The 24,579-nt window shown below is 53.5% G+C and overlaps 10 protein-coding genes across 10 annotated transcripts; 7 read left to right on the top strand and 3 right to left on the bottom strand.

Moving 5' to 3' along the window:
* Window positions 1-1,261: 1,261 nt before the first annotated feature.
* PG985_014109 (uncharacterized protein) lies at window positions 1,262-2,889 on the top strand (the record flags this gene model as incomplete). The annotated part of the gene is made up of 6 exons (XM_066833875.1): window positions 1,262-1,444; window positions 1,506-1,646; window positions 1,699-1,822; window positions 1,894-2,176; window positions 2,251-2,625; window positions 2,682-2,889. 6 exons carry the CDS (start codon window positions 1,262-1,264, stop codon window positions 2,887-2,889), a joined length of 1,314 nt encoding a protein of 437 aa, XP_066678615.1.
* Window positions 2,890-4,544: 1,655 nt separating this feature from the next.
* On the top strand, window positions 4,545-7,155 carry PG985_014108 (DNA polymerase sigma subunit; the record flags this gene model as incomplete). The annotated part of the gene is made up of 3 exons (XM_066833874.1): window positions 4,545-5,968; window positions 6,027-6,729; window positions 6,787-7,155. The coding sequence occupies 3 exons, from the start codon at window positions 4,545-4,547 to the stop codon at window positions 7,153-7,155; spliced, it is 2,496 nt and encodes an 831-aa protein (XP_066678614.1).
* Window positions 7,156-9,960: 2,805 nt separating this feature from the next.
* On the top strand, window positions 9,961-12,024 carry PG985_014107 (MFS glucose transporter mfs1; the record flags this gene model as incomplete). The annotated part of the gene is made up of 6 exons (XM_066833873.1): window positions 9,961-10,018; window positions 10,088-10,229; window positions 10,277-10,387; window positions 10,478-11,037; window positions 11,101-11,298; window positions 11,375-12,024. The coding sequence occupies 6 exons, from the start codon at window positions 9,961-9,963 to the stop codon at window positions 12,022-12,024; spliced, it is 1,719 nt and encodes a 572-aa protein (XP_066678613.1).
* A 395-nt stretch (window positions 12,025-12,419) lies between these two features.
* On the bottom strand, window positions 12,420-13,196 carry PG985_014106 (uncharacterized protein; the record flags this gene model as incomplete). Its single annotated transcript, XM_066833872.1, has 1 exon — window positions 12,420-13,196. The coding sequence occupies one exon, from the start codon at window positions 13,194-13,196 to the stop codon at window positions 12,420-12,422; it is 777 nt and encodes a 258-aa protein (XP_066678612.1).
* A 449-nt stretch (window positions 13,197-13,645) lies between these two features.
* On the top strand, window positions 13,646-13,894 carry PG985_014105 (uncharacterized protein; the record flags this gene model as incomplete). The annotated part of the gene is made up of 1 exon (XM_066833871.1): window positions 13,646-13,894. The coding sequence occupies one exon, from the start codon at window positions 13,646-13,648 to the stop codon at window positions 13,892-13,894; it is 249 nt and encodes an 82-aa protein (XP_066678611.1).
* Window positions 13,895-14,533: 639 nt separating this feature from the next.
* On the top strand, window positions 14,534-15,715 carry PG985_014104 (uncharacterized protein; the record flags this gene model as incomplete). Its single annotated transcript, XM_066833870.1, has 1 exon — window positions 14,534-15,715. One exon carries the CDS (start codon window positions 14,534-14,536, stop codon window positions 15,713-15,715), a length of 1,182 nt encoding a protein of 393 aa, XP_066678610.1.
* Window positions 15,716-16,248: 533 nt separating this feature from the next.
* On the bottom strand, window positions 16,249-17,067 carry PG985_014103 (uncharacterized protein; the record flags this gene model as incomplete). The annotated part of the gene is made up of 4 exons (XM_066833869.1): window positions 16,249-16,458; window positions 16,534-16,741; window positions 16,827-16,878; window positions 16,941-17,067. The coding sequence occupies 4 exons, from the start codon at window positions 17,065-17,067 to the stop codon at window positions 16,249-16,251; spliced, it is 597 nt and encodes a 198-aa protein (XP_066678609.1).
* Window positions 17,068-19,023: 1,956 nt separating this feature from the next.
* Window positions 19,024-20,345, bottom strand: PG985_014102 (uncharacterized protein; the record flags this gene model as incomplete). Its single annotated transcript, XM_066833868.1, has 5 exons — window positions 19,024-19,406; window positions 19,471-19,581; window positions 19,606-19,704; window positions 19,769-20,135; window positions 20,199-20,345. 5 exons carry the CDS (start codon window positions 20,343-20,345, stop codon window positions 19,024-19,026), a joined length of 1,107 nt encoding a protein of 368 aa, XP_066678608.1.
* A 1,023-nt stretch (window positions 20,346-21,368) lies between these two features.
* Window positions 21,369-23,161, top strand: PG985_014101 (cytochrome P450; the record flags this gene model as incomplete). The annotated part of the gene is made up of 4 exons (XM_066833867.1): window positions 21,369-21,531; window positions 21,591-21,763; window positions 21,828-22,077; window positions 22,125-23,161. The coding sequence occupies 4 exons, from the start codon at window positions 21,369-21,371 to the stop codon at window positions 23,159-23,161; spliced, it is 1,623 nt and encodes a 540-aa protein (XP_066678607.1).
* A 265-nt stretch (window positions 23,162-23,426) lies between these two features.
* Window positions 23,427-23,657, top strand: PG985_014100 (uncharacterized protein; the record flags this gene model as incomplete). The annotated part of the gene is made up of 1 exon (XM_066833866.1): window positions 23,427-23,657. One exon carries the CDS (start codon window positions 23,427-23,429, stop codon window positions 23,655-23,657), a length of 231 nt encoding a protein of 76 aa, XP_066678606.1.
* Window positions 23,658-24,579: the final 922 nt, after the last annotated feature.

Below are 24,579 nucleotides of genomic sequence, written 5' to 3'. Positions count from 1 at the left end.
GAGATGCATGTAGATAAGCGACATGCTGACCAAAAATGCATTTGACAGATTGCAACCCACGCTCCCTCGAAATCTTGGGGCTTCTCAAGTTGAGTAGGTCCTTCGATTTGATGCAAGCTACGCTCGGTCTCGACGCGCCCGATCCGAGTCAAGGGCCCTTCTTGTCCGTCTGCGGCGCCCATCCAACGCTCGGTTTTGACAGCCCGCGAGCGTGAAGTCATCGCTGCGTGATAAGACGGGCTTAGTATCTCTGAGAAGGTTGGGAAACCATGGGGACACTAAGTGCTGTTACCGCTGATCTTCTCACTACTGGCTTGCTCCTTCAAGCGCTCCTGAAAGGACATGGAGAGGCCAAAACATGGATGACACCGATCGGGTCGACGAGATGACACTGAATCTGTATGTGTGTATTTGGGCTCCTCATCTGTAGGCGATATCTGAAAGGTGGGTTACAGTCGCGTGATCATACTGGGAACTGTCTTCTTCGCGACGTTCGAATTCGGCTGGGCTGTTTTAATGGGCCTCGTCCCGATATTGTAGGTACACACATGGCACGAAGAATGGCTGAGCAGCCAAGCACCATTCAAACAGCTATCACGGGGGGGCAACACATTGGAAAAATTGACAGTAGATATATGATGCAATAGTACGAGTGTCCACTCAATGCAAGGAATTGCTAGAGATGTCTCGAGGTATGAACGAAAGCCGGTAGTTGGTAAAGTTATCAATTGAATTCAAGCAATGGTGGTGGGATTTTAAAGGCATGTTCCATCCCACGGGGACTGGCTGTCTGGGGCCACTTGGAGTCCGCTTGCGGCTGTGTTTTGGGGCTTCTCAGCTGAAGCATGGAAGCGGGGTACTGAGCTTGTAGGTTAAGCTTGAATGGGCGAGACCATTCTTCTCAAAACGAGAACTTGAGCTTTTCATAGACTCAGGACGCTACATCTATCGGCAAAAAACGTATTTGAAATTAAGAGTATAGAAAATCAGTTTGTTGTAATAATCGAAGCAAATGGACGAACAAGGGTAACACAAATGCATCTGGCAAAATATTGAGGAATTGTTTTGCTTACACAGATTTGGGCTTGGCTGACCAGGAGGCGGCCCCCTAATACCCCAGGGGGAAGGGGCATCCAGCTAGGCCCACCGGATCTTGAAACCGACTCAGTCGTCGCGTCGCATGCGTTCCTCAGCTCAGATCTGGCCATTTGACGTTGAAGCCAACCAGCAGCATCATCATTCAATACCACCCGTAGAAACAATGCAGCAGCCTGGGAATTGGGTCGGCACTGCGACCCTCTATATCTCATTCGCGCTTGCTTTGTTTTGGACTCTGAGTACTCTCAGCCAGGTGGAAAATCTCGTCCCTGATCACGAAGTCGTATATGCATCGCAGCTATTGGTGCATATCCCGCCCAACAGCACTGACGATGCATATCACGTTGTAAGTTTCCACCACCCACTTCTCCCAACACCTGCGGTGTATACTGACCATACGGATACAGTTGAGCGTCAAGTTGGACGGTCAGTCAGTACCGTTGAACATAGATACGTCGACGGGCGACTCGTTTGTCGCTTCTGGGCAATGCGATGTTTCGGATCCGAAGAGTGGATGCTACGCGCTGGACGCGGAATTCAAGATTGATGTGAATTGAGCCTATACCCTTTTCACAGGCGACTACTTACGTATTCGTTCAGGAAAACACCATGGTCCATCATGACCAAAAGTTTGAGGTAGATCACGGTACTGGTCGTGCGACTGGTCAATTGGCCACCCTGAGAGCCAACATCTCCGGCTTGGAAGTAGGAAATGTTTCAACGGGTATGCAAAGATTGAACCCATGATTGGACTTGTATTGAGTTTCCAAACATCAAGCTTACCGCGTTGCATAGCACTCATCGACAACGCCATGCCAGGCACATTCCATAACGGCTCCTTTGCGGGCATCCTAGGGCTCGGGATGCGAACAGCTTCTTCGCAATGGCTCAAATTCCAGAAGTTGCCGCTCGTGGACATTTTGATTACCCAGGGGAAGCTAGCCAAGCCTCTCTTCTCATTGCGTTTTCCTCGCCTGGGCGATCCGAACGCCATAGCTGGAGTCCTGTCACTAGGCGAAATCGAAGAGGAATTCATGGTGAAACCGATCAAATATAGCGATGTCGTGCAGTTTTCTTCGTGGGTGTCCCTCCTCCATACAGGTTATATCTCCTCAGTTCCTTTTAAAGGCGCATACTGATGACTCGCAAAAGGTCGCCTGATAACGTTGATAGCCTCTCTACGGCATCATGGGCTGTCAGTCTGGAAGGCCTCCGAATGAATGGAGTCGAGGTGCCAGTCAGCCCAGGCCGCCTTCGTCCAGATGCGAAACACGTGTCCGTGATCGACTCGGGGGCATCTCATGTCTATCTACCTACGTCAGACTTTAAAGCAGTCGTCGAGAAGTTTGAAGGCAAGACAGAAGTTCGGCAAAGTACTGGCCAAGGGTCCACCGGCGACGAGGTTTACTTTGAATGTTCAGTACCTCAATCACTTGAGCTGAAGGTGAATGGGCATTGGTATCTCGTCGACCCCCTGGATATGCTTGTCAGCTATTCGAGCTACTTGGCTGAGGATGGCACAATGATGTAAGTTGAATATTTTGTTGAATGACCCTAACGATGTATTGACTAACTGCGAGTAGGTGCCGGGGTGGAATCGGAAGTAGGGAGAGCCCCAGGATCGGCGACAGCGTATTGGGTATGCCCTTCTTGAGATCAGTGTTTACAATCTATGATTACATGTCTACGGACATGTTTTTGAAGCCTCCCCGCTTGGGTCTGCTGAGCTTGGTGGATAAAAGGTTAGCGAAGAGCCGATACGCAGACCTGTACACGAATCGACTCCCATAAGTTTGCCGGCCCCTATGAAATCTTCCAATCCTGTACAAGATCCTCCTCCGACCAAAGCAGCGCCAAGATGGCTCCCACACAAGCTTCAGAAAGGTAGCGGACTGGGTTTTAATCCAGCCTGTTGTGGCCTTGCTGATCTTCGTACAATGACACCGGCGAAGGGAGGGGAAAGTTGACCATGGATCATTCGCGCAATACCTAGAAATGCTGTTTCTCCTCACATCTAACGAACGGAACAAGAACAGCGGCATGATTTAGGGTGCTGACTGAGGCAATATCACCGCCTTCAATTCACTTCCCCTGTGAAGGCAGTCTTGGTATGGCCATGAAGCCAGTCCCTGCCCTTTGCATAAAGTCGGCTGTTGCCCGCTTTCTTCCTTCTGGGTCGGAAGTGCTTAGGAGTTTTAAGATAGCGCAAAGTGCTGGGAACGACAGCAGTAGATCACGTAAGATGAACAGTGTGAGGAGAGAATGCATTAGAGCGGCTAGAGCAACTATAGATAATGATCGAATTACTGCATCTGTCGCATGCATTTATGAACCTGTTGATCGTGGGCACCGTTGCTTGATATGTTCTATCAACTGTTCGTGGTGTCAGAAATGCATTGCAGCACATACGACAAGAGTCCCCGAGCATATACTGCAACGTTGGCGCTGTAATATATACACATCTGCCCGATATGCCGCAGGCAGAACATTGCATCAATGAGATATAGCATGATCGTAGGAATCGCGTGTGCCATGCATCTCATCTCGTATCCCCTGCCTCTAATGGCTTGATAAGATGGACTGTGGAAACCGATCGTCGGTGCCAGATGAGCTATGATAACAACTATGTGTACGGCAAGCACCCCCTTTTGTTCTGTGAAAAGGGAACGTTACTTCACTTTGGTTACTAAGACATTCGACACGAAGTGCGGCTGGTATAGCAGCGAGGTTTAAGTAGACTGCGATCTGTACAATGTATAATTGCCCTTTTGAATTTGAGTGCAATGCAGTCTATACTTGTTTCACCAGTCAGCCAGCAACGAGGCAGTTGGAAGTGTGCGTTGAGGCTTGCGACGACGCTGCACTTATCTACTACTCTCTACAGGAGCTCATGCACAGTCACAAACAGAATCTTGCACCATAATGGTAGGTAGGCTCCAGTGGAGTTTCACTATAAATGTTTGTCTCCAAACATGCAGCATGAACAGGCGGGATTGTGCTCGGTTCGTTGTCTCAGTTCACGCTGCAGGTTCGCGACTTCCCAGACTCGAGAACAGATGGTTCAGATTCCATGGTAGCAGTGACTGCAATGGGTCTGTCTTGCGACACGCTAGACTTAATGTAGCCTAATCGGATCTATCAAGCTTCGCGATAAGGCTTTGCTGCTCCTTATCTTCCGTCATAGGTCCATCGGAGATACCTCGGCCTGCAAGCTGCGCAAAAAAAAAGTAGGCAAGTGCAGTGAGGAAGTCGCGCCTTCGCTTTCGCCAGAACCCCAAACCACATTGGTTTTAATTTCGCGTCATGAATGAGAGTGGCACCCATCCATCAACCCAATCCCCCATCTCTCACAACAATCACACTCCCACCACGCGATACCACAACGACCCCCAGTATGTCTCGTTATAGACCATCGTCAGGTCAACCGCCTCCTCCTCCTGATGGCCATGGCTATGGAGGAGCTGGTGGTTATGGCTCATCGTCGCAGCACTCGTACCGTCAACCTCCCCCTCCCCCTCCCTTCCAACGGAGGCGACCGTTATGCCCCTTCGCACAATTCTGATCCTCGCGTCTTTCGTGGAGGCTTCTCTGATTTGCGACGCGACACACGAAGTCGAGATCCCCGGGATGACTACCGTCGCGATCAGCGCGACGATTATCGTCCCCCGCAGGGAGACTTCGACTTCCGCGTCGACCGTCCTTCAGGCGTCCAGGACACCTTTGAATCCTACAGACCCTCGTACGACTCTGGTCGCAATGGAGGGCGTCCGGACCGCAGCGATCGCCGATACCCATCCGACGGCTACAGATCTCAGCGCAATGGGATCAGCAATGGAGGTAGACCTCCTGCTCCTCGAGGTGGCACCCGGTACGACCGAGGTGGCCGTGGTGGCAATTTTAGAGGTCGCGGCGGCTACCAACCTCGGGCGGTGAAGAAGGCAGCTGACCGGGAGCTATTGAACCAGAGACATGACCAGAATGTGGAAGAAATGCTTGGCGATGCTAGTGGTAGGGCCACTTATCGCGATGTCGATGAGCTGTCGGATAGTGACGAGGCTGCCATGGAGATCTCAGATGATTCGGATGCAGAACCACAAGAACCTGTCGCAAAACGCGCCCGTGTGTCCTCGGGCCCCGCGAGCGCTGCCGAAGACGCCGCACCTCGATGGTCAAACCCAGATCCCTACACGGCACTTCCACCGCCGGACGAGACAACCCGCAAGAAGAAGGATGTTGTTCAGCTCATCCGTAAAGCACGTGTCGAGGCTGATTCCAAGAAGTCAACCGATCCGTCCGAGGCTGCTGATTTCATATCCTGCGATTTCTCTGACGCCGAGGATGAAAAACCAAACACTAGCAAGAACCTCCCCGCACAGCCGCGTCGTCGCGCCGACAACCATGCGAATGCATCCTCCTCCTCCGGCCCCACCAATGTGGCTGAACCTGAAAATATGGCTTCCTCTGCTAACTTGGCTATGTCTTCAATCCCAACGCACTTGCACAGTCATCCTGGAATTGCTCAATTGCCCCAACACTTGCGCAACAACCCCCAGGCAGTAGCCGCTGCCGTCGGCTACGTTGACCACAACGCACCCAAGCACGACGCAATTGCAGCTGCCGCCCAAGTCGGCCAAGCCCTGCCCAGACGCAGCGCACAAGCCAAGCCCGTCGATCTCACTCCTTCCACTGCTTTGGGTAGCCGCAAACGCACATTCGATGACCAAATCAAGCGTCCACATGCACCTTTGAAAAAGGTAACAAAGATGAAGACGACCGGCAATATCATAAGCGAGTATTACCCCGTTCTCGGCCAGGATGCCTGCCCGTGGGCCGGGGTAGATCACTCTCAGACTGCGTCCATGTCTGTCAGGTACGTAACTCCATGCACTCACTGTGCCGTTGGGAAGGCATGTTCTAACTATTTTCAGACTACACAAGGAGCTGGTCGACTTCCATGAATACGTCAAGCCACGTGATTTCGAGCAGCGCGTTCGTGAGGAAGTGGTGAACCGCCTGGACAAGCTTGTGAAGTACAAGTGGGGTGACGCAAGCATCAAAGCCTTTGGTTCCTTCATGTCGGGCCTGTATCTGCCCACAGCCGATATGGATCTCGTCATCTGCTCCCAGAGCTTCCTGAAGAATGGACTCGCCAAGTACAATTCTAAGAACAAGTTGTGGCAGATGTCTCACTTCTTAGAGGGACGCAGAGTGGCTTACATGAACGAGATCGAGGTTATTGCCAGCGCCAAGGTTCCACTCTTGAAGTACTGCGACAGCTGGAGTGGTCTGAAGATTGATGTCTCAATGGAGAAGTATGATGGCATTCGAGCTATCAAGACATTCACAGATTGGAAGGAGAAGTACCCGGCAATGCCCATCTTGGTTGCTGTGCTCAAACAGTTCCTCTGCATGAGAGGTTTGAACGAGCCAGTGAATGGTGGCATTGGTGGATTCTCTGTCATCTGCATGGTCGTTCACCTTCTCAACCAGATGCCGCAGGTGCAAAGCGGTTCCATGATCCCTGAGCATCACTTGGGCGAGTGTCTGATGGAGTTTCTTGATTACTACGGTAACAGATTCAACTACGAGGTCACGGCTATCTGCATGAACCCACCTCGGGAAGTTCCGAAGGTACGATTTTCCTACCTAGTGTCTTGGTCGAAGTTTCAATGCTAACAGGTCTTGCAGAACGAGGTCTCTAATCTTGTGTACCGAAACATGGATCGGCTGTCGATTATTGATCCCAACAACCCAGCGAACGATATCTCTGGTGGTTCCTCCAACTTCGCCGTGATTCGACGTCATTTCAAGGATGCTTATGAGGTTCTCCAAGACCGAATGGATGAACTGTCGGGCTCGAAGGATGATCTCAAGACTGAAGTTCAAGGGTACAGCACCATTCTGGCTCCCATCTTTGCCGGAAACTACTCGTCCTTCAAGAGACAACGCGATTTCCTGCAGCTTCTTGACGAGGAGATGAATGCTCCACCTCCTCCTCCGTCAAACCGACGACCGAACATTGGTCCCCACGGCATCGACTATAACAAGGTTGAATAGTAGAGGCCGTTTGTCACAGTCGCATGCGAATCTCTCTGGAGTTGTTCCCCTCTTCGGACTCGAGGCTTGAAGGGGAACCGGCGTTACGGAACCGAATGCATTTGATACGATAGAAGGAGGGCGGACAGTATGACCTTTACGACTCACGGCGTTTACTGGTTTGCGGCTGTTCTTTGCTTTGCAGATACCCCCAGCATTTCCCGGCCCTGGCCATGACCAAAGGCTTACCTCTCTCGAGCTAAACGTTTCTGTCCAGGTTCCGGCATCACATGTAATATAGGGGCGGACGATCTGAGCTGTGTTTTCATCCTCACGGCCTACCAACGGCATTCTTTCATTGCGTTGAGTTACCATAAAGATGGTCCGCCAAGTGGCAAGAGCGATTAATGAACACGATTACTGAGATACCGTTTCTGGCAAAGGGTTTCCCCAGTGGGGTGACCTTGATGTGAACTTGTTGTTATGCTAACGTGCCCATGCCACAGGATCCATACCTACTCGGCTCAGTGGACCTGACCCGATGGGATGAACGAGCTAATCTGTGGTAGGAAGGCGAACCTTGCTGATATTGTGATATCTGGAGCAAGTTCGGCCCTGGCTTCGAAACCTCGCAACTTCCGGGTTGAATGTTTAATGGCCTCCATTTTCTCACTGCAGTCTAGGACTCGTTCCTGGATGTGGAGAGGAGATCGAACACGAAGTGTGTGAGTGAAGCCTGTGATGCGTTCCATCCTTGCGGGCCCTTGCTTTCCTTTCAGCTGGTACAAAGTTCTGGGTATTGCCACGCGTTACTCCAAATGCGGTGACCCAACTGTCCTACACCAATAAAAAGGGTTCTGCAGCGTTTGATTCTTATGCTCAGGGGCTTTCGTTGGACAGATGTTGAGCTGCCACGATACGCATGTCGATATTCACTAATCATAATTCCTCAGTCCAATTCAAGAACCCATCTTTTGATCACCTACTGTGGTAGAAACAAGCATTCTTACAATGCACCTAGCTGTCCAGCGGCTCGCAGTCCAACTTGGATTGGCACTCTCTCTTGGTCTGCCCCCTTGCAGTTATGATGCTGGGTGCCCCGCTTCCCCGCAAAGCAAGCAGCAAGCTCGTTCCCTCCCTTCCGGTATCCTACCCACCTTCTATCATCCTGGCGGTTCCCAGTCGCCCTTACATAAACCCCTGCAACTACCAACGACTCGGAGTGTCATGTTCAATGATGCCGAGGTCTTACTTGGGTGAACATATTTCTCCAGCATTCGGTGCTTTTCCGGCCATTTTCCCTGTGTAGTGTTCCCCTCTTCTTTTGACCAGCTGCAGCCGTGGCAGGCAGCCTTCATGCAACGAAAATACAACACGGCAACCTTGTGCAACCGACCAGAAAAGTTCCCCTCAGCTTTTGGCCCGGTGGATGGATTGCTCCTCTGCCGAATCCCAAATCAAAGGTCGCGTCTGGTCGCGGGTCGCTTCTGGTTCTTCTTCCACGGCTCTGTTTGCTGTTGCCGGCCACGTGTGGGCCAAGTGACAGTAATACAGCATCTCCAGCATCGGATGGGCCTTCGACGCTTAGTCTCACCCAGACTTCAGCTTATGAAGTGTTTCAGCTGCTGCAGAGTCGACTTGTTTGCGCCAGTGTCTAAGACGTAAGATGTGGTTTGCGATCGAGACACCCTCTTACCATTGCAGACCGGACCTCTGATTTGACTGACTGCACCGACCAAGGCCAGCAGCACACCTATTCATCCATTCGTTCGATGGGATGTAGAAAACGAATAACATTCTTGTTTTTGTGGCATTGCTCTCTTATGGGCACCAGGCTAACTTGACGGTCGCATGATTAAGGAAACGCCATGTTTGCAACTCCCTCCCCCTCAAGCCACTGGCGGTAGTAGACGGAACAGTTGTTGGTTTGAAGTAGTGATCTCAGACTTCCCGATTGGTTGTTTTGGCCAGCCACTCTATAGAATGTGCCCGACCTGGGGGTAAGGTAGCTACCAATGCGCGTGTGTGTTAAGTAATTCAGCCGGGTCTTCCTGCATGTATGTACTTACATACCATATTGTTCTTTGCCTCCACCCGACCGAACTGTCATCAAGGTAGACGAGATGTATCTTGAAAAGCATCTACGGCAGCCCTTACCCATCAAGCCCGGCCAGTCTTCTAACTTGTCCAGGCACATCGGAATCGAACCTCGTCCACATCACTCCGGTGGATCGGTTTGGTTGGGTAAACCGATTTCCCCTCGGGCTAGGTCCGGACAGTTGACAGGGATGGGAGATTTTTCTTCGTTAAACAGTCGTCAGTCTTCCCGTCCATCAATCAATCAATGGGGATCGGCAAACGACAGTGACCGCAAAACAGGCCTGGGCTGCATTAGGAATTCTGCATGCATTCTGCGGCCTCCCTGGAGACGGTGACAGAACCGGCCTGAGTGCTGGCCCGAGAGGGGCTCCTTGTCCCCCTTCCAAGCTCAAGATAGGGCTTTTGATTCTGGCTATATCCTTGCCCTTGCCAGATGAACATCATCCTTGCCCGTTTTCAAGGGGCGAGCCTCGACTCCGACTCCCTGCTATCCCATACCCACCACCCTGACGTTGTGACACCATCCGGAACCATCATGCTAAGTTCAGCTGTCGATGGATAGTATATACTGGTCGCCTCCCACTCACTTGTTGAGTCTAACGGTTTTACCACTTCCCCACACGTTTGAATGTGGCAGGGCCGGATCCATACCATCCTTTGCCGTCTTGGACCTTCGCGACCCCTCAAAACCCCAACTCATGCCATGAGACAGCGCAGTCTAACAAGATGAGCAAGAAAACTTCAGCTGCAAATGTCTACTTCATCTGCTCGTTCGCCGCCATTGGTAGGTGGCCCAGGCGATAGCTAACACCCTCACCAGTGATGTTCGGTCGGTCGCTTACACGAGTATTAGGCGGTGGATTGTTCGGCTTTGATATTAGCTCCATGAGCGGTGTCCTAGGTACCAAGGCCTACACGCGCTACTTCAACTACCCGGTGTCCTATGCTCAGGGCGGGATCACGGCTTCTATGCCAGCTGGCTCGCTTGTCGGTGCGTATGATGCTCTCGTAGTTCACAGCTCCTTTCCTTACCAACATGCAGGCTGACTTCCTACACCATCAAAGGTTCCCTATGCAGCTCGTTCTTGGCCGACAAGCTTTCTCGGAAGATAGCCCTGCAGATTTCGTGCGTGCTGTGGATAATAGGGTCCATGTAGGTCATACCTTTCGACATCCATCCTGGACTCAACCAATCTGTTCAGCGGCGGATATGAAATGCTAACTCACGCATGTTGCTGTTCAGTATCCAATGCGCATCCCAGAATGTCGGCATGCTGTGTGCTGGGCGTGTCATTGCAGGCCTCTGCGTGGGTATCGCCTCGTCGGTCGTTCCCGTGTACCAGGCCGAGATCGCACCCAAGGAGATTCGGGGTCGTGTTGTGTCGCTGCAGCAGTGGGCCATTACCTGGGGCATCCTGATCCAATACTTCATCCAGTACGGCGCGGCTCAGGTGGGCGGCGGGCCCGAGGACCCGGACCAGCCCGAGGCCGCGTTCCGCATCCCCTGGGGCGTCCAGATGGTGCCCGCCTTCGTCCTGCTGATCGGCCTCTTCTTCTTCCCCTACAGCCCCCGCTGGCTCGCCACCAAGGACCGCTGGGAGGAGGCCATCCAGGTCCTGGCCCGCCTGCACGGCGACGGGGCCCCGAACCACCCCAAGGTCCTCGCCGAGTACCAGGAGATCGAGGATGCGCTGCGATTCGAGCGCGAGGAGGCTACCTCGAGTTTCCGGGCGTTGGTCAGGCCGAGGATCTTCAAGCGCGTGTTGCTTGGGATGAGCGTGCAGATGTGGTCGCAGCTCTGCGGTACGATCAGTTGACTTCCTACATACCCAGTCCTTCGCCCTTCCGTTCTGACTTGAATTATAGGAATGAACATCATGATGTACTACATCGTATACATCATGAAAGGTGCACAGATTGCTTCGCCCTTGGCAACTGCTTCCATCCAATACGTCATCAATGTCGCTATGACTCTACCGGCGATCTTGTATCTGGATAAGATCGGTCGCAGGCCGGCGCTCATCGTTGGCGCATTCTTGATGATGACTTTCCTGTTCATTGAAGGTAAGCAGCGGATTTCTGCTGTTATGTAGATGCTTCCGAGAGATTGAATTAGCTAACCAATAATGCGTATTTAAAGGGGCTCTGCAAGCCGTCTACGGCCAAGCGAACACGGACGAGACCCGGACCGACGACAACAAAGACATCACGTGGCTGATCAAGGACAACAAGCCCGTCTCGTCGGGCATCGTCGCCATGTCGTACCTCTTCGTGGCGACGTTTGCGACGACCTGGGGCCCGACGTCGTGGACGTACCCGGCCGAGATCTTCCCGTCCAAGGTGCGGGCCAAGGCCGTGTCGCTCTCGACGGCGGCCAACTGGTTCTGGAACATGATCCTCGCCTTCGCCGTCCCGCCCCTGCTCTGGAACATCAACTGGAAGATGTACATGATCTTCGCCGCCTTCAACGGCGCCGCCTTCGTCCACATGAGCCTCCTGGCGCCCGAGACCAAGGGATTCACGCTCGAGGAGATGGACGAGGTCTTCGATAGTGGGCGCCCGGCTTGGAGGTCGTACAAGAAGGTCTCGCGGCTCGATCAGTTGACCAAGGATATTGAGGCGGGGCATGTCAAGATCACGGCGCCGGTGGGTGGGGATGGCGTTGCTGGCGATACTGGCGCTGGCGCTCACGATCACGCTCACGCTGGCACTGGTGCCGGGGAAGGGAAAGGCGCGGCCTCGATGGCGAGGGCCGAAGAGAATGAGGTTCGGGCCGTGGAAAAGGCTTGAGTCTCTGATTTGCAGGGTGCTTAACTGATCGGGGATTGGGAAGAGTTATCTTGTCGGTGTGTTTGGATACTGGCGATACCGCGAAGTGGCGCGTTGCGATACCATTTGTGGCGACTTTTGATTGGATGATATCTTTGATTATTTATGACTCTATTGCTACTAAGTGAAATTCATGCTATTTTCTTGAATCATGTCTCGTGTATTGACCCCTTGCTAACCCACCGTCAAGTACTTATCATCATCCAGTTCTCCTATTGATGCCCAACTATCCCCGACTGTCCCTCCTTGTAAAACTTCCCTCCTCAAGTGGCTAAATGAGTTCGTCCCTGTACATGAAATTTGGCTTCGCCCCGAACTCCTGAGGCTGGGAGAGTAGAATAGGCCTCCTATTACCCCTAAAGCCGCGCCTCCATCCGCGCCCCCAGCCCGGCCTCCCAAGTTTGGCGGACGACGCGCCAGTAGCGATCCGCATGCTTCCTTGCATGCGCCACATGCCCCGACCCCTCAAAGACCTCGCGCCGCACACGAAAGCCGCGTGCCTCGGCCTCGTCAGCGTGACGCTCCACGGCCGCAGCCGGTGTGATGCGGTCGGCGGGACCGTAGATGTAGACGCGGAGGGCCTCGCTCACGCGGGTCGGGTCGTTGTGCGCACGCGGGCCCAGGTCACCGATGTGATCGGGTACGCGTAAGACTGTTACCACGACCCACACGAGGGCGACGTAGAGATACGCAATGGGCATAACGACGACGCGGGCGGCTGCCGAAGGGACGCCGTCGAGGATGCCCTGTAGGAGGGTCTGGTAGGTGAAGGGTGCGGGCGTAGAGTCGAAGATGGTAGTATGCAAGGGGAGTATGGCATTTCCAGGCGTATCAAAAGAGCTGGTGGCCGCGAAGGCCGTGTAGAGGTGGTACAGCATGGTCGAGCCGGCATTGGAGAAGGCGTGGATTAGCAGGCGCGGGTGCTCGTCGATGTCGTTGTGACGACGTTCCTGGCCCCGATCCTGCTCGAGGATGGCCCGGGCGCTGGTGGCGGCAATACGGGCTTCTCGTAAGCCCAGCCACAGGAGGGTCATACCGGCGAAGGTGCAGCCGACAAGGAGGAGGGCCGCGGTTGGGAAGAGGGCTTGGTACTGGCGGACGTATTTGGCGAGTGGCCCGCCGCCAGCATTCATCCAGCCAAAGATTATGATCAGCGCAGGGTCATCGGTTTTGGGAGCGGTCCTCGCCTTGTCGGGCGTTGATGGGCGCAAGAGGTAGACACGGGGGACAGCTTCTTCATAAAGCTCAATCCGCCACCGGCGCGAGGTTGGCCATCAGTGGTAGCCATAGTTGACGAGTTTGATGATGGAGGATTTCCTGAGAGAAAGGTCAGCCAGTGTTGGGAATAAATATGTAGGTCTGAGTGAGTAAGGACGCAAGGGGGCAACATGCAGTAGAGTTTTGTTCGTGTAACATTTGCATTTGCTGTTGGATCGATCCCCCTCTCGCGCTCTGCTGGTGCTAAAATACCCAAGGCCCAGGACCTCGTTTCCGAACTTCGTGATCAGCGTCTAAGACTTAAACCGCAGTTTGTGATGTCAGCTGTTCCGAAGATGTCGCTTCTCCCTTTGCATATCCCGGCATGCCCGTCATCGAAGGGAGCATTCAAGCGTCCATGGTCTTGCGTGACACCGACTGGCGCGAATCTGTCCGAAGCAATGTGGGCGGGACGTGGAACCTGCACGGAGCGATGCCGCGCGGGACCCTCGGTCAGGCCAACTACGTCGTCGGCAACGCCTTCCGAAATGCAGCCGCCTACCACCGTGTCGTTGCCGGCGCACGCGCCATGGTCCTCACCCTCGGCCTCTCCTTTTCGACATTGGTGTCATAGCTAATGACGACTTCCTGTCAGACCATTGCCACGGGGCCAGCGGAGTGACTGAGGCCGGGCTGTTTGCCTTGCTCGACTACGACTGCAGTCACACGAGAGCAGCCGATCCGGGCGACTGCGAGCCGACGGCAATCCACTTCGCGCCGGGGGTGGAGAGCAGCAAGCTTGCCTGTGTTGTGCGCAAACCCATGTTCCGCGGTATCAAAGCGGCGGTGCTGGGGGGCGATGCATCTGCGACAGCAGACAATGACCAGTCCCCAAACGCCAATAAAGCGGCCAGTCGCTCCACTCCAAATCTTCGGGGTATATTATCTGGTCGTCGTGGAATCCAGAACTGACCCAGCAAGGAGGTTCGATCTGACATGTCGATATAAGTATACAGCAAGTGTTTGCAACTGACGCCCGTCAAGATGAAGTCGAGTGGGGAGGGCATACAGGCGTTAAGCTAGCCTAAACTCCGAAGATGACTTGGCGTCAGATAGTGTACCTAAGGTGAGCAAGTTAGATCTTCCCCACAGGCAGGCAGCCGCCTGAAATCTTTCTTTGTCTGTGGCAATTCAACACCCATGTGATCAAATAAGCTTTTTCAGACCGAGCATTGGAAAATTTCCCCTTTGCGAGTAATTCGCAACAATTGAAATGCCGCATTCACAACCTCGCAGGGCCGAACCGCCTCCATCTGACGGGGAGGCCGAGCTGGAGCCGCTGGAGGACAAGACGGAGGCTCTGACACTCAGGTCCAAGAAGACGGAGCGCGCGCAAAAGAAGCAGCAGCTCCTGGCGGCCAAGCAAAAGGCCAAACCTGCCCCGCGCGGCCTGCTGGATCTCCCGTACGAACTCCTGCTGGAGATTCTGTACCTGTTGCGGCCCAGCGACCTGTTCAACCTGCGGCGCGCGGGCAAAGGGTACAATGCCTTCATTACGTCAGAGGAACTCCGAATTGCCCAGCACGTCGTGTCTTGGCGCTACAGCTGCCTGGCCCAATGTTTCCGGTTGCCCGTGCTCATCAGCGACATGCAGCTGCAGCAGTGGCAACAACGGCAGCAGCGAAAAGACGGTAACATAAATAATGGCGAAAATGAAGAGGCAGAAGCAGACGATATCGACATCCTCCCCATCCTGCAGAGCGCCGAGCGCCAGGACCGGCTGGGCATCCACAAGCGGCCCTACAGCCACGTCCCCCCGCCCGACCCGGCCGAGGTGTGCACGTGCCTGACATGCGTGCTGCGCTGGTCGGCCCTGTGCCTGATCGTGGACTTTGCGCACTGGCAGACGGACCTGGACCAGGGCGAACCCCTCCCCACCTGGTCGCGAAGCGAGCCCGTCCCGGAATGGAACCGGCGGCTGGTCGCGCGCAACGCCGCCGTGGTGCGGAAAGCTCTATCGGTAGACCGCTCCCATCTCGGCGAAAGAGAAGGGGGAGTGAGTGAAGCCGTAGGGGGCCTATGGCACGCCCGCCTCCTCGAGGCGCACCTCGACTCCATCACGCGGGCCAACCGCCGCCAGGCCGCCAACAAGGGCAACAAGCGGCGGCGGTTCCAGATGACGGCGGCCGACGTCGCGACGGGCACCGACGCCTTCCTCGAGCGCAACGGCCCGCCCACCATCGACTTCCCGTACCATCGCGACAACTACTACATGATGGAGGCATTTATGCCGACCCGCACCTGGATCGCCGGCAAGAAGAAGTGGGTGTACGTGGACGCCTCGCAGCACGACAGGGATATCGAGCAGGTCAAGCGGTGGGCGGTTGACATGCATGGGAAGAGAGGCAAGCCAGTTGTGGCATCTTCTACCGAGGCACAGTTGAGTGGCAATTAGGAAAGGCAGTTTGGCCGCAGATGGGCCAGGCAGAACGGTTGAGGCTGAGTTGATAAGAAGAGATATTCCGGATCTCGAGTGTTATCTATTACGCTTACGAAAATACAAGGATTTAACTCAGGTGAACCTCAGCGCCATAATTCCTAAAATTGGCAATCGACCGTGTCAAGGAAATTTGGTTTGTCCTTGCACAGTTTACCCCTTAAGATGATACGAGGCTTGGTCGGAGCCTCTATCAGTGATCTCATCTACTAGGGATTGACCATTTGGATTCGGTTTCGACTCGTCCTCGAACCTGGAGTACAGACGTCACGTATACGGCCGAGTATGAAACACCTGCCAATTCACATGGAATAATGGTCTTTGATCGGACTGAACTGTGAGACTGGCAGTGCAGACACCTGCACAGACAGCGACACGTTATTCACTGCCACACGTTTGAATAATGAACCCTACACACTGACCCAGGTTCCAATATCTTCGAGCCTCACTGATGCGCAGTGATGCGATCGCACCGGATGCAAGTTTGACATCTATGCGTCATCCTTGTTCTTGTTCTTCTTCTTCTTGCCGCCGCCACTGGAGCTGGATGCGGTCGGCGTGGATTGCAGACGGATGTGCAGAACAGTCCACTCGTCATCCTTGTACTTCTCGATGTCTTCTTCCTTGGTCAAGTACGCCGGGGGGTGGTCTGCGGCCCACTCGAAGCCTTCTAGGTAGGGCTTCTCAAGCTCGTCATCGCTCTGTAGAGAAACCAATTAGCTAACCCATGAAACCCAAGACCTCATGCAATCAAAGATGTTATGAGATATGCTTACCCTCTTCTTGTTTGCCTTGTGGATCGCATCCAGGGCGTCCTTGATCGTGACGCCCTTCATGCTCCGTGCGGTGATCTTCATTCCCAGAGACGTCATAAGATCAATTCTCTTGACCGGTGGCTCGGTAAGATGCTTCGTCAGAATCTCCTTCTCCTCCACCGTAGAAGAAGAGGTGTTGATCTTCCTAATGTGTCGATCGCTGTTAGCCCTGTGCGGGGTAATTGAACAGAGTATATGGGAATGGTACGGTGGTGATAAGGAGAGCGGCAATGGCCGGCCAAAACAGAACTTACCATCCTGTCCGCTGGGTTTCAATGGCAACCTCGATAGGAGTACGGCTCGCCTCTGGTTTGGGGGTCAGTCATTTTCAGCTACCTCCCAATTGTTTAGTGACGAAAAGCACTTACTGAGCTCCTCAATGTTCATAACCCCTTCAGCATAGGAGCTCGCTCTACGCTTCTCCTTGGCTGGGGAGGTGATCTTGTTCTCCAGGCCTTGGACGGCGGAGTCGACCTTGGTGAGCGGTTCCGTCATGATGACTGGTTGTTGTCTGGAGAGGAACTGTGGGAGGGGAAGTGGTTTCTTCTACGCGGGGTAGAAGAGGATAGCTGGGGATATATCTGGTTGACACAGAGAGTTTGTATTTGTTGTAAAGAGCTAGGCAATGACCCGTAGCTGTTTACTGGCTGGGGAGCTTGTCTGATTCAACTGATTGGTGTTTGCGACGCAGTACCAACGAGACACTTGGTGTTGGTGATGATGAAAGGTGTTGAACAACAGGGTGGTGATGGGGATTAAGAGGGGAAGATCGAGGAACAAACGGGGAAGGACGGGGTTATCATTATTGCGATGAGGGGAAAAAAGGGACGGAGTGCAAGGGAGGAGAATGGTACCTTTGACACAGATGGGATGACAAAGGGAAGCTACGAAATCCCGCGATGCAGAGCTGCAATACCTCGCGTGCCCATGGTTCGCAGGTATCGACGCTCGCCGGGCGTATGGGGAGGGTACTTGGGCCGGATGTAAGTGGTGGGCTGCGGGATCAACAGCGATGGAGGGCAGCTGACCATCAATCAGCTTTAGCGTTTGGAGCTTCGATTGGCCGTGGTGGTCTCATCAGCACAGTTTCGTCAGGCGGGGTAGGACGAGGAAGGCACAGAAAGTAGAATGCTAACAGAGGGAACGGCGTTGGAATGGGCAATGGCGGTGGTGCGATCGCGTGACATTTGCTAACTTCAGGTACATGCGCGGCCTCTCAGCTGTTGGACATCGTTTGACCTCGTTCGACAACATCCTCACATCATACTTGCCCCATCCGGTTTGGCCCAGTCCTGCACTGCGCCAATGCCCAGCCAGAAAACATGCCGGCCGGGTAGGCTGGCAACTTCCCCAGATTCCCTATTTTCTGGGGTATCCCCACCTTCAGTGCCCGGCTAAAGAGGGGTCCCACCATCCGCTGCGTCAGGACTGGTCCAGTGCCCGCCAGCTACGAGCTAACCAGCTGCCCTCCTGCAGCAGGAGCTTTCTCCCACTCTCCGTCCCGTCCGGTGTAGCCCCTTTCGAGACCGCTGAAGGTTGCAATTGATTGTACCTTATTTTGGATCTGAGATACAGTAATTGACAGGATAGAAGTGGTGCTGAGTGATCGGGATGCTCGTGAAGACGTTTGGAATGGCGCATTACCTGCCTCTTACAGGTGGATCGACGTCGGGCAATCTCGGATGTCAACTTGCTACTGGGCTCGGATGCCGTGGGAATTGATTTTCCCATCCATCAAGGCCCTTCGTCGGGGTCGACAGCAGCACAATTGGACTGCACCTAACCAATTGACCCCTATCTCCAGACTTACTGTACCTACATATGTATGAATCTGCCTAATCTCAATGATGAAAGACCTTACCTGGTTTCGCAGGCCATCATTCCCTGGAATACCCGGGACACACCTGGAGCGCAAACACCTTTAGCTTGCAGCTCGCTCTGGGCAGAACTCTGGGGGATGATAGGTGGATAGCAGCTGCCCCAGGCTCCACTCGAGCTTCAACATTGCCGTTTGAAGACGGTGGCCCGCAAAACACTGCTCAAGCTATCAGGCCGTCGCATCTTGGTCGTGTGGTATTGTCCCGTACACGGATACTCGCACTGAACCTACGTAATCAGGGGCTCGATCAAATAATCATTCCCTGCCAATGATATCTAAATTGGCTCTGAAATCAACCACAATCACACTGGGTGCTCCCAATAGAATCACCCCAGTTGCTGTTTGTCGGCAGATGGGAGCTGCTGCTCACTGTTCTAGCGACCCCGCAGCCCCGCCAAACAAATGGTCACGCGGGCTTTCGCACGTCTGACTGAGCCTTGTCGTAATGTGAGATTACCTGAATCTCCATGCAAGTAACAGCCCATCAACGTAACACACCACAGGCGAGTCAATCTCGGCATATCAGTAACGTATGTGAGGTGGGGACAATAGCTGGTTCTTCATTACGTCTGTCATTCACGTGAGACGGAAACCTCGTCCGTGATTCTGACACTATTTCGATACTCCTCTCCAAGAATCTCCTCCTGACTGCCCTGGGTGCTAACGACCTGCGTGACGGAGAGGGTCCGGAGACCAAGCTTCATATCCCGCTTCAGCAAGTCGCTCGGCGTCAGATATTCACCGCCGTCCACCGAACTGCCGCCAATGGTACGAAGTTGGATCGAGGAACTTCGCTGAGATGAATCACTACCTGTGCCATGCTTCTGGTAGGAAGACAATGACCTGGTGGATTCGCAAATCCTTCTGCATAAAGGTCGGATCACGGGGATGACGATGCAGACCATGGTGACCGCTATCTCGACGGCGGACCAGATGATCAACGGCACCGTCTCGTCTGTTCCGGCATGGTTGTTACTCTCCAAGTCCAGTAATGGTTCAGCGCAACTGGGGCAACTCACAAGTGAAGTTCGAGCCATCAAGTCCGCCGATTTCCACCGTCCTCACTATTCCCGCAACCCCAGCACTGTCGGTGTCAGTGGGGTAATAGATGGAATTGAGTTTGACATGAACTCACAATATCCCAAGACTCATACTCCCAGCGATCGTGATCTTTTCACCCCTTGGCATGTTCAAATTCCAAATGAAGAGCCAGGGGAAGAGGGCCAGGAAGAAGTCGACCACTACGCACCAAGCTATACGGAGTTCAGCTACATGTTGTGTCTGGTGCCATCTCCACGAGGTAAATGTTGAACTCACAACCAAGTGTCGTTGCCACTGGAGTTAAAGGGACGTCGCAAATCCCGTCGACCCTTTCTCTATCCCAGATTTTGTTGACTGGTCGGCATTGTGTCCACAACACCACAGACGCCGAAATTGAGATGGTGGCTAGGGTGATTATCGATGCCCATATGGCTACCTTGTGCCATGTAACCACCACAATGCGCAGGAGGAAGAGGGCAAGAGAGATCTTGGCCAGCGCCATGCTTATTACTGCCGCCGCTTGACACATCATTTCCCAAAAGACAGCCGAGGCCGCGTCGTCTGGACTCAGAATCCATATGTTCTGACCGAACCCATAAAGCGCCGAGATATGTGTGAATACGGTGTACAGTACCAAGAATAGCTTTTTCCGAAAGTCAGCAATTGATGGTTAACCTCCTATCATCGTTGATTCCGTGCAACTTACACCAGCTGTGGCATACACATAGTCGTCAGCACTGACAGATCGAACAATAACAGCACGGGTATAGAGCCGAAGAAGTACCATGATCAGTGAGATGCCAGAAAGCGTCCACATCACAGTCAACGTCTCGCCTCCCCGCCCGCCTATCATCTTGTCGTTAAGTCGATCAACAGCAACACGAGTGGTTCCCATTGATCCGCTTATTGCCGTGTTTAGTCAAGCAGAGAAGAACCACTGAACCACGACGGCAACGTGAAAAGCCGGAGAATTGGACCCCGGTCCTCTGGTATGAGTGTGCTAACTTTAAAAGTCCTTTCAGGTTTGATCTGCCATTCTCCATCGAGTCTACACACCCAATGAGGCTCCAATCCGACTACAGGAAGAGGCTGATGGCTGAAAAGAACCGGGGGTAACCCGAGCGAATTGAAAACTCGTTCATTATCAGGACTGAGCCCTTGTCAAGTGTGGGTGGCATCGAGATTGTATGCATGTTTGCTGTACGGTGGGCCCTCAAGTGTGGCCGAGCCTCGCTAGTTTTTGGCTGATCTTGACCCAACACTAGTCACCATCGACGGCACACATCGTGAACAAGACTGCGCTCGACTCGAACAGTTCCCGACCCGCCGCAGAATACATACCTTGGGACGCTATAGTCGAGCCAAAACCGCAAATCTTTCGAATAGAAACAACTTTTTTTTTTTTTTTCTTATCTTCGAATTCTACGCTCGCTCAATCAACTCAGTTGATGCGACTACCAGCGGTGTGATTGTTTGCTCCCACCTGGCTGGTGGCTTGCAGCGAAACGCATGGTTTATACCAAGGTGGCGAAGAGTCCCCGGTGGTAACTAGAGTACTGTTTCACTAGATGGCACAGCGCATAACCTGGTAACGGCATCATATGCTCCCTTGATATTTCGCTACCAACGCCCTGACAGCGAAGAAACCACCAATGCTAGATGGTGGAAATCAACGAATACGGCCATCTGCATGAGATGTCATGTCACATGCATTAGCCTACGGCCTGGGCTTCTGCGCCGCAGCAGTGGTCTCCGCTGAATACAACCTCATGTTCAGACCTCTGGGATCTACAAGTACACTCATGTTCCATCGCATAGCCATGACGACATCTGGAGTTCTGCTGTATTGAACTTGTTCAATGCGCATCGATTCAGCATGGAATCCGCTACCACACTTATCAATTACTCCGGGAGAGCAACATTAGACCTTGGCTGTGGTCTCCTGTGGATAGTGTTGCCAGTAATTGCCCTCCTGTCATTTGGTGTCTTCCTTCATCAGCGAGATCCATTGAGGCATTATCCGGGTCCGTTTCTTGCGAGTAATTCTGGCTTCCCCTTCTCTAATCCGACTCGCGAACTGACAGCTAGTTCCGCCTAGGATTTACTAATCTGTGGCGCCTGTACATCACCTGGCGAGGCCAATCTCATGTTGTGATCCATGAGCTCCACAAGAAGTTTGGACCTGTCGTTCGGTTGGGGCCGAGCATGTTGGATCTAGACATTCTCGATTTCATCAAGGTAGTATACAGCACGAAAGCACAATGGAAAAAGGTCCGTGTACAGCATCCACCTGTTGTTATGAGCCCTGACCTCATTGATTGAACATCGTGGGCAGACCGAATTTTACCACGGCTCAAGCTCAATCGTGGACGGGAAGATTGTGTATAACATCTTCAGCCAGACAGACCAGGAAACACACGCACAGTGGAGGAAGCCGATATCGAAACACTACTCCACGAACGGTGTCCTGCCTTTCGAGTCTCACATTGACAACGTTCTCTCTGAGTTATGCACAGCGCTAGAATCACGTTACATCAACGGCTCTAATGGCTCAGCATGCTGCTTGGATAAGTGGCTACTTTACTGTAGGTCGTCTACCTCTCATGTCGCAATATAAGCCTGATTCTGCTAGTCGCATGGGATGTCGTGGGGACTGTGACCTTCAGCCAACCGATAGGGTTCCTAGAGAAGGGATGCGACTTCAATGGGGTACTTCACGCCGCTGCGAAATCGACCGACTACTTCGCCGTCGTGGGACAGATGCCTTTCTTGGACCATTGGCTGGATAAGAACCCAATCCATCGGATTGGACCCCCATCGTTTGGAGCGGCTATCAGCATGGCCGTACAACACCTTGTCGACCGCTACCAGGGTACAGATGGTGCCTACTATGACCCAGCTCGGCCAGACTACCTGGACAAGTTCATCGAAGTGAAAGAGTTGAACCCAGAAACCGTTGATAGCTCGATGATTATCTCATACCTGATGATCAATCTGATCGCAGGATCCGACACTACCGCCATTACGCTTCGTTCCGTATTCTACTACACCCTGCGAAACCACGCCGCATGGTCTCGACTGCAGAAGGAACTGGACATCGCCGTCAAAGACAAGAGCAAGCCCGTCAGTTGGGCCGAAACCCGATCATGCCCGTATCTCGAAGCCGTCATGCGCGAAGCAATACGTATGCTGCCGGGTGTGGCAATGAACCTCGAGCGGTATGTGCCCCAAGGTGGGCTAACGGTCCCGCCAACCACGAGCAACAAGAACAATGGCAAGGATCAAAATAACAGGTTCATCCCCGGCGGCACCATCGTGGGCCTGAACCCGTACGTGCTGGCACGTAACCTCTCCGTATACGGCGAAGACGCCGACGAGTTCCGGCCCGCACGTTGGCTGCAGGGAAAGGAAGAGCCGGGAGCGGCGTACAAGGCGCGGCTGGCGGTCATGAACGCGGCAGACCTGTCTTTCGGTGCGGGCTCGCGTGTCTGCATCGGCAAGAACCTGGCACTGCTGGAGGCGTACAAGGCGGTCGCCACGCTGGTCGTCCGCTACGATATCGAGCTGGTGGAGCCGGCGTCGCAGTGGCGCATCACTAACAGCTGGTTTCCTAGGCAGGAGGGCGGGTTGGATGTCCGGCTCAAGATGCGAACAGCAGCTAGCTCGTGATTCGCGGAACCGATCGACATACGTGAAGCCGATGCCAAATGGATCTATATTGCTAGCTCTAGTGCTTATATCCCGTTAACGCGGGGTTACACAACCAGTCTCCTGATTCTTGCTTACTTTCGTCCAGCACATTGCGGTTCTGACCAGTACTCCTGTTAGCAATGCGTCGTCGACGGTCTCTTTCAAGTCCTCGCCCAAGTACTCGCCATGTCTGATGTAGAAGTCGTGGCTGCCGGCTCGAAAGCAAGGCCCCCGAGAACTTAGTATGTGGCAGCTCGTAGTGGCGACAGACCTGCCCCCGGCCCTCTCAGGGCTTGCGCAGCGGCGTGCGTCGCCCGAGATGGACAAGTACCTGGTCAGCGTATGGGCTTCGCAGCTCCCGGACGCCCTGTTGAGGTGTACCTTTGGGCGCCCACCAGCGGACAAGTACCGCGCGTCCTCTATCAGTATTGTGAAAGCACGAGGTATGGTGCCCGAGCGAGCGAGTCGCCGATAGACCGCCAGCACAGAAAGAGGCGCCCCAGACGCGAAGTCCTCGGTGCCGAGTGCCCTCTGGCGGGCGAGGATCCGTATGGCGCGGTTTCTGACGAATACAGCGCGAAAGGCGAGTTTAGACCTCACCTTGATTTAGATGGTCTGCTCTGACGGACCTAGATTTTCAAGGTGCGAGAAACCCGATTTCTAATACTGAAGTGATCACAAAGCAACGACGGGGCGTGGCAGGTGGTCGATCTACCGAAGGGGGACGTCTACGAGGTACGTAATTGACACGACTGTCAGTCGCGACCATCGTTCATGTAATAATTCAACGTCGAACGACTGACCAGTCACATTTTGATATCAAACTGAACGTTGGACAGAAAGAGAGATCGGACTTGTCTGAACAGCGAGCCCCGAGAGTCCACAATCACCATCGGCCGAAGAGAGGGTCGTTGCAATTGCCGAACTGAGCTTGGATTGACCGAGTTGCGAGTGCGATTCACGAGCCCCAGGTCCAATCATTGTGCCCCATCCTGATCAAGGGCCGAGCCGACTAGGCGCAGATGGGTGCAAGCCCCTAGCTTCAGGCTAAGTATGTAGATACCTACTGGAACAGGCGAAGCGCCCCATTATCTCGTCGCCTTTGGGTGAGTGACGTCGTAGATTGTTCACTGCGGACACCCTGACTCGTGCCTCAACCCAGCACATCGGCACCGAGTTCAATATGGAATTCGGGCAACACCGAGTCCGTTACGAAAATTACTGTATCGCTCGGTCATTTGGTAGGACAGGTGACAGAGATCATATATAACTCGATTTACATGGACACGATCTATCATCCTTTTTCCCTTGAACGAATTGAGTCACATGTATGCATGCGCGAACAGATCCACGGACTAGTACTTGAAATCTCGGCAACCACTATCAGACAACGTTCT

This window comes from Apiospora marii, assembly GCF_038362585.1.
Source record: "Apiospora marii strain CBS 49790 chromosome Unknown utg000011l_segment0_segment0, whole genome shotgun sequence".
Taxonomy (NCBI): domain Eukaryota; kingdom Fungi; phylum Ascomycota; class Sordariomycetes; order Amphisphaeriales; family Apiosporaceae; genus Apiospora; species Apiospora marii.
This window is presented reverse-complemented; position numbering and strand designations above follow the sequence as displayed.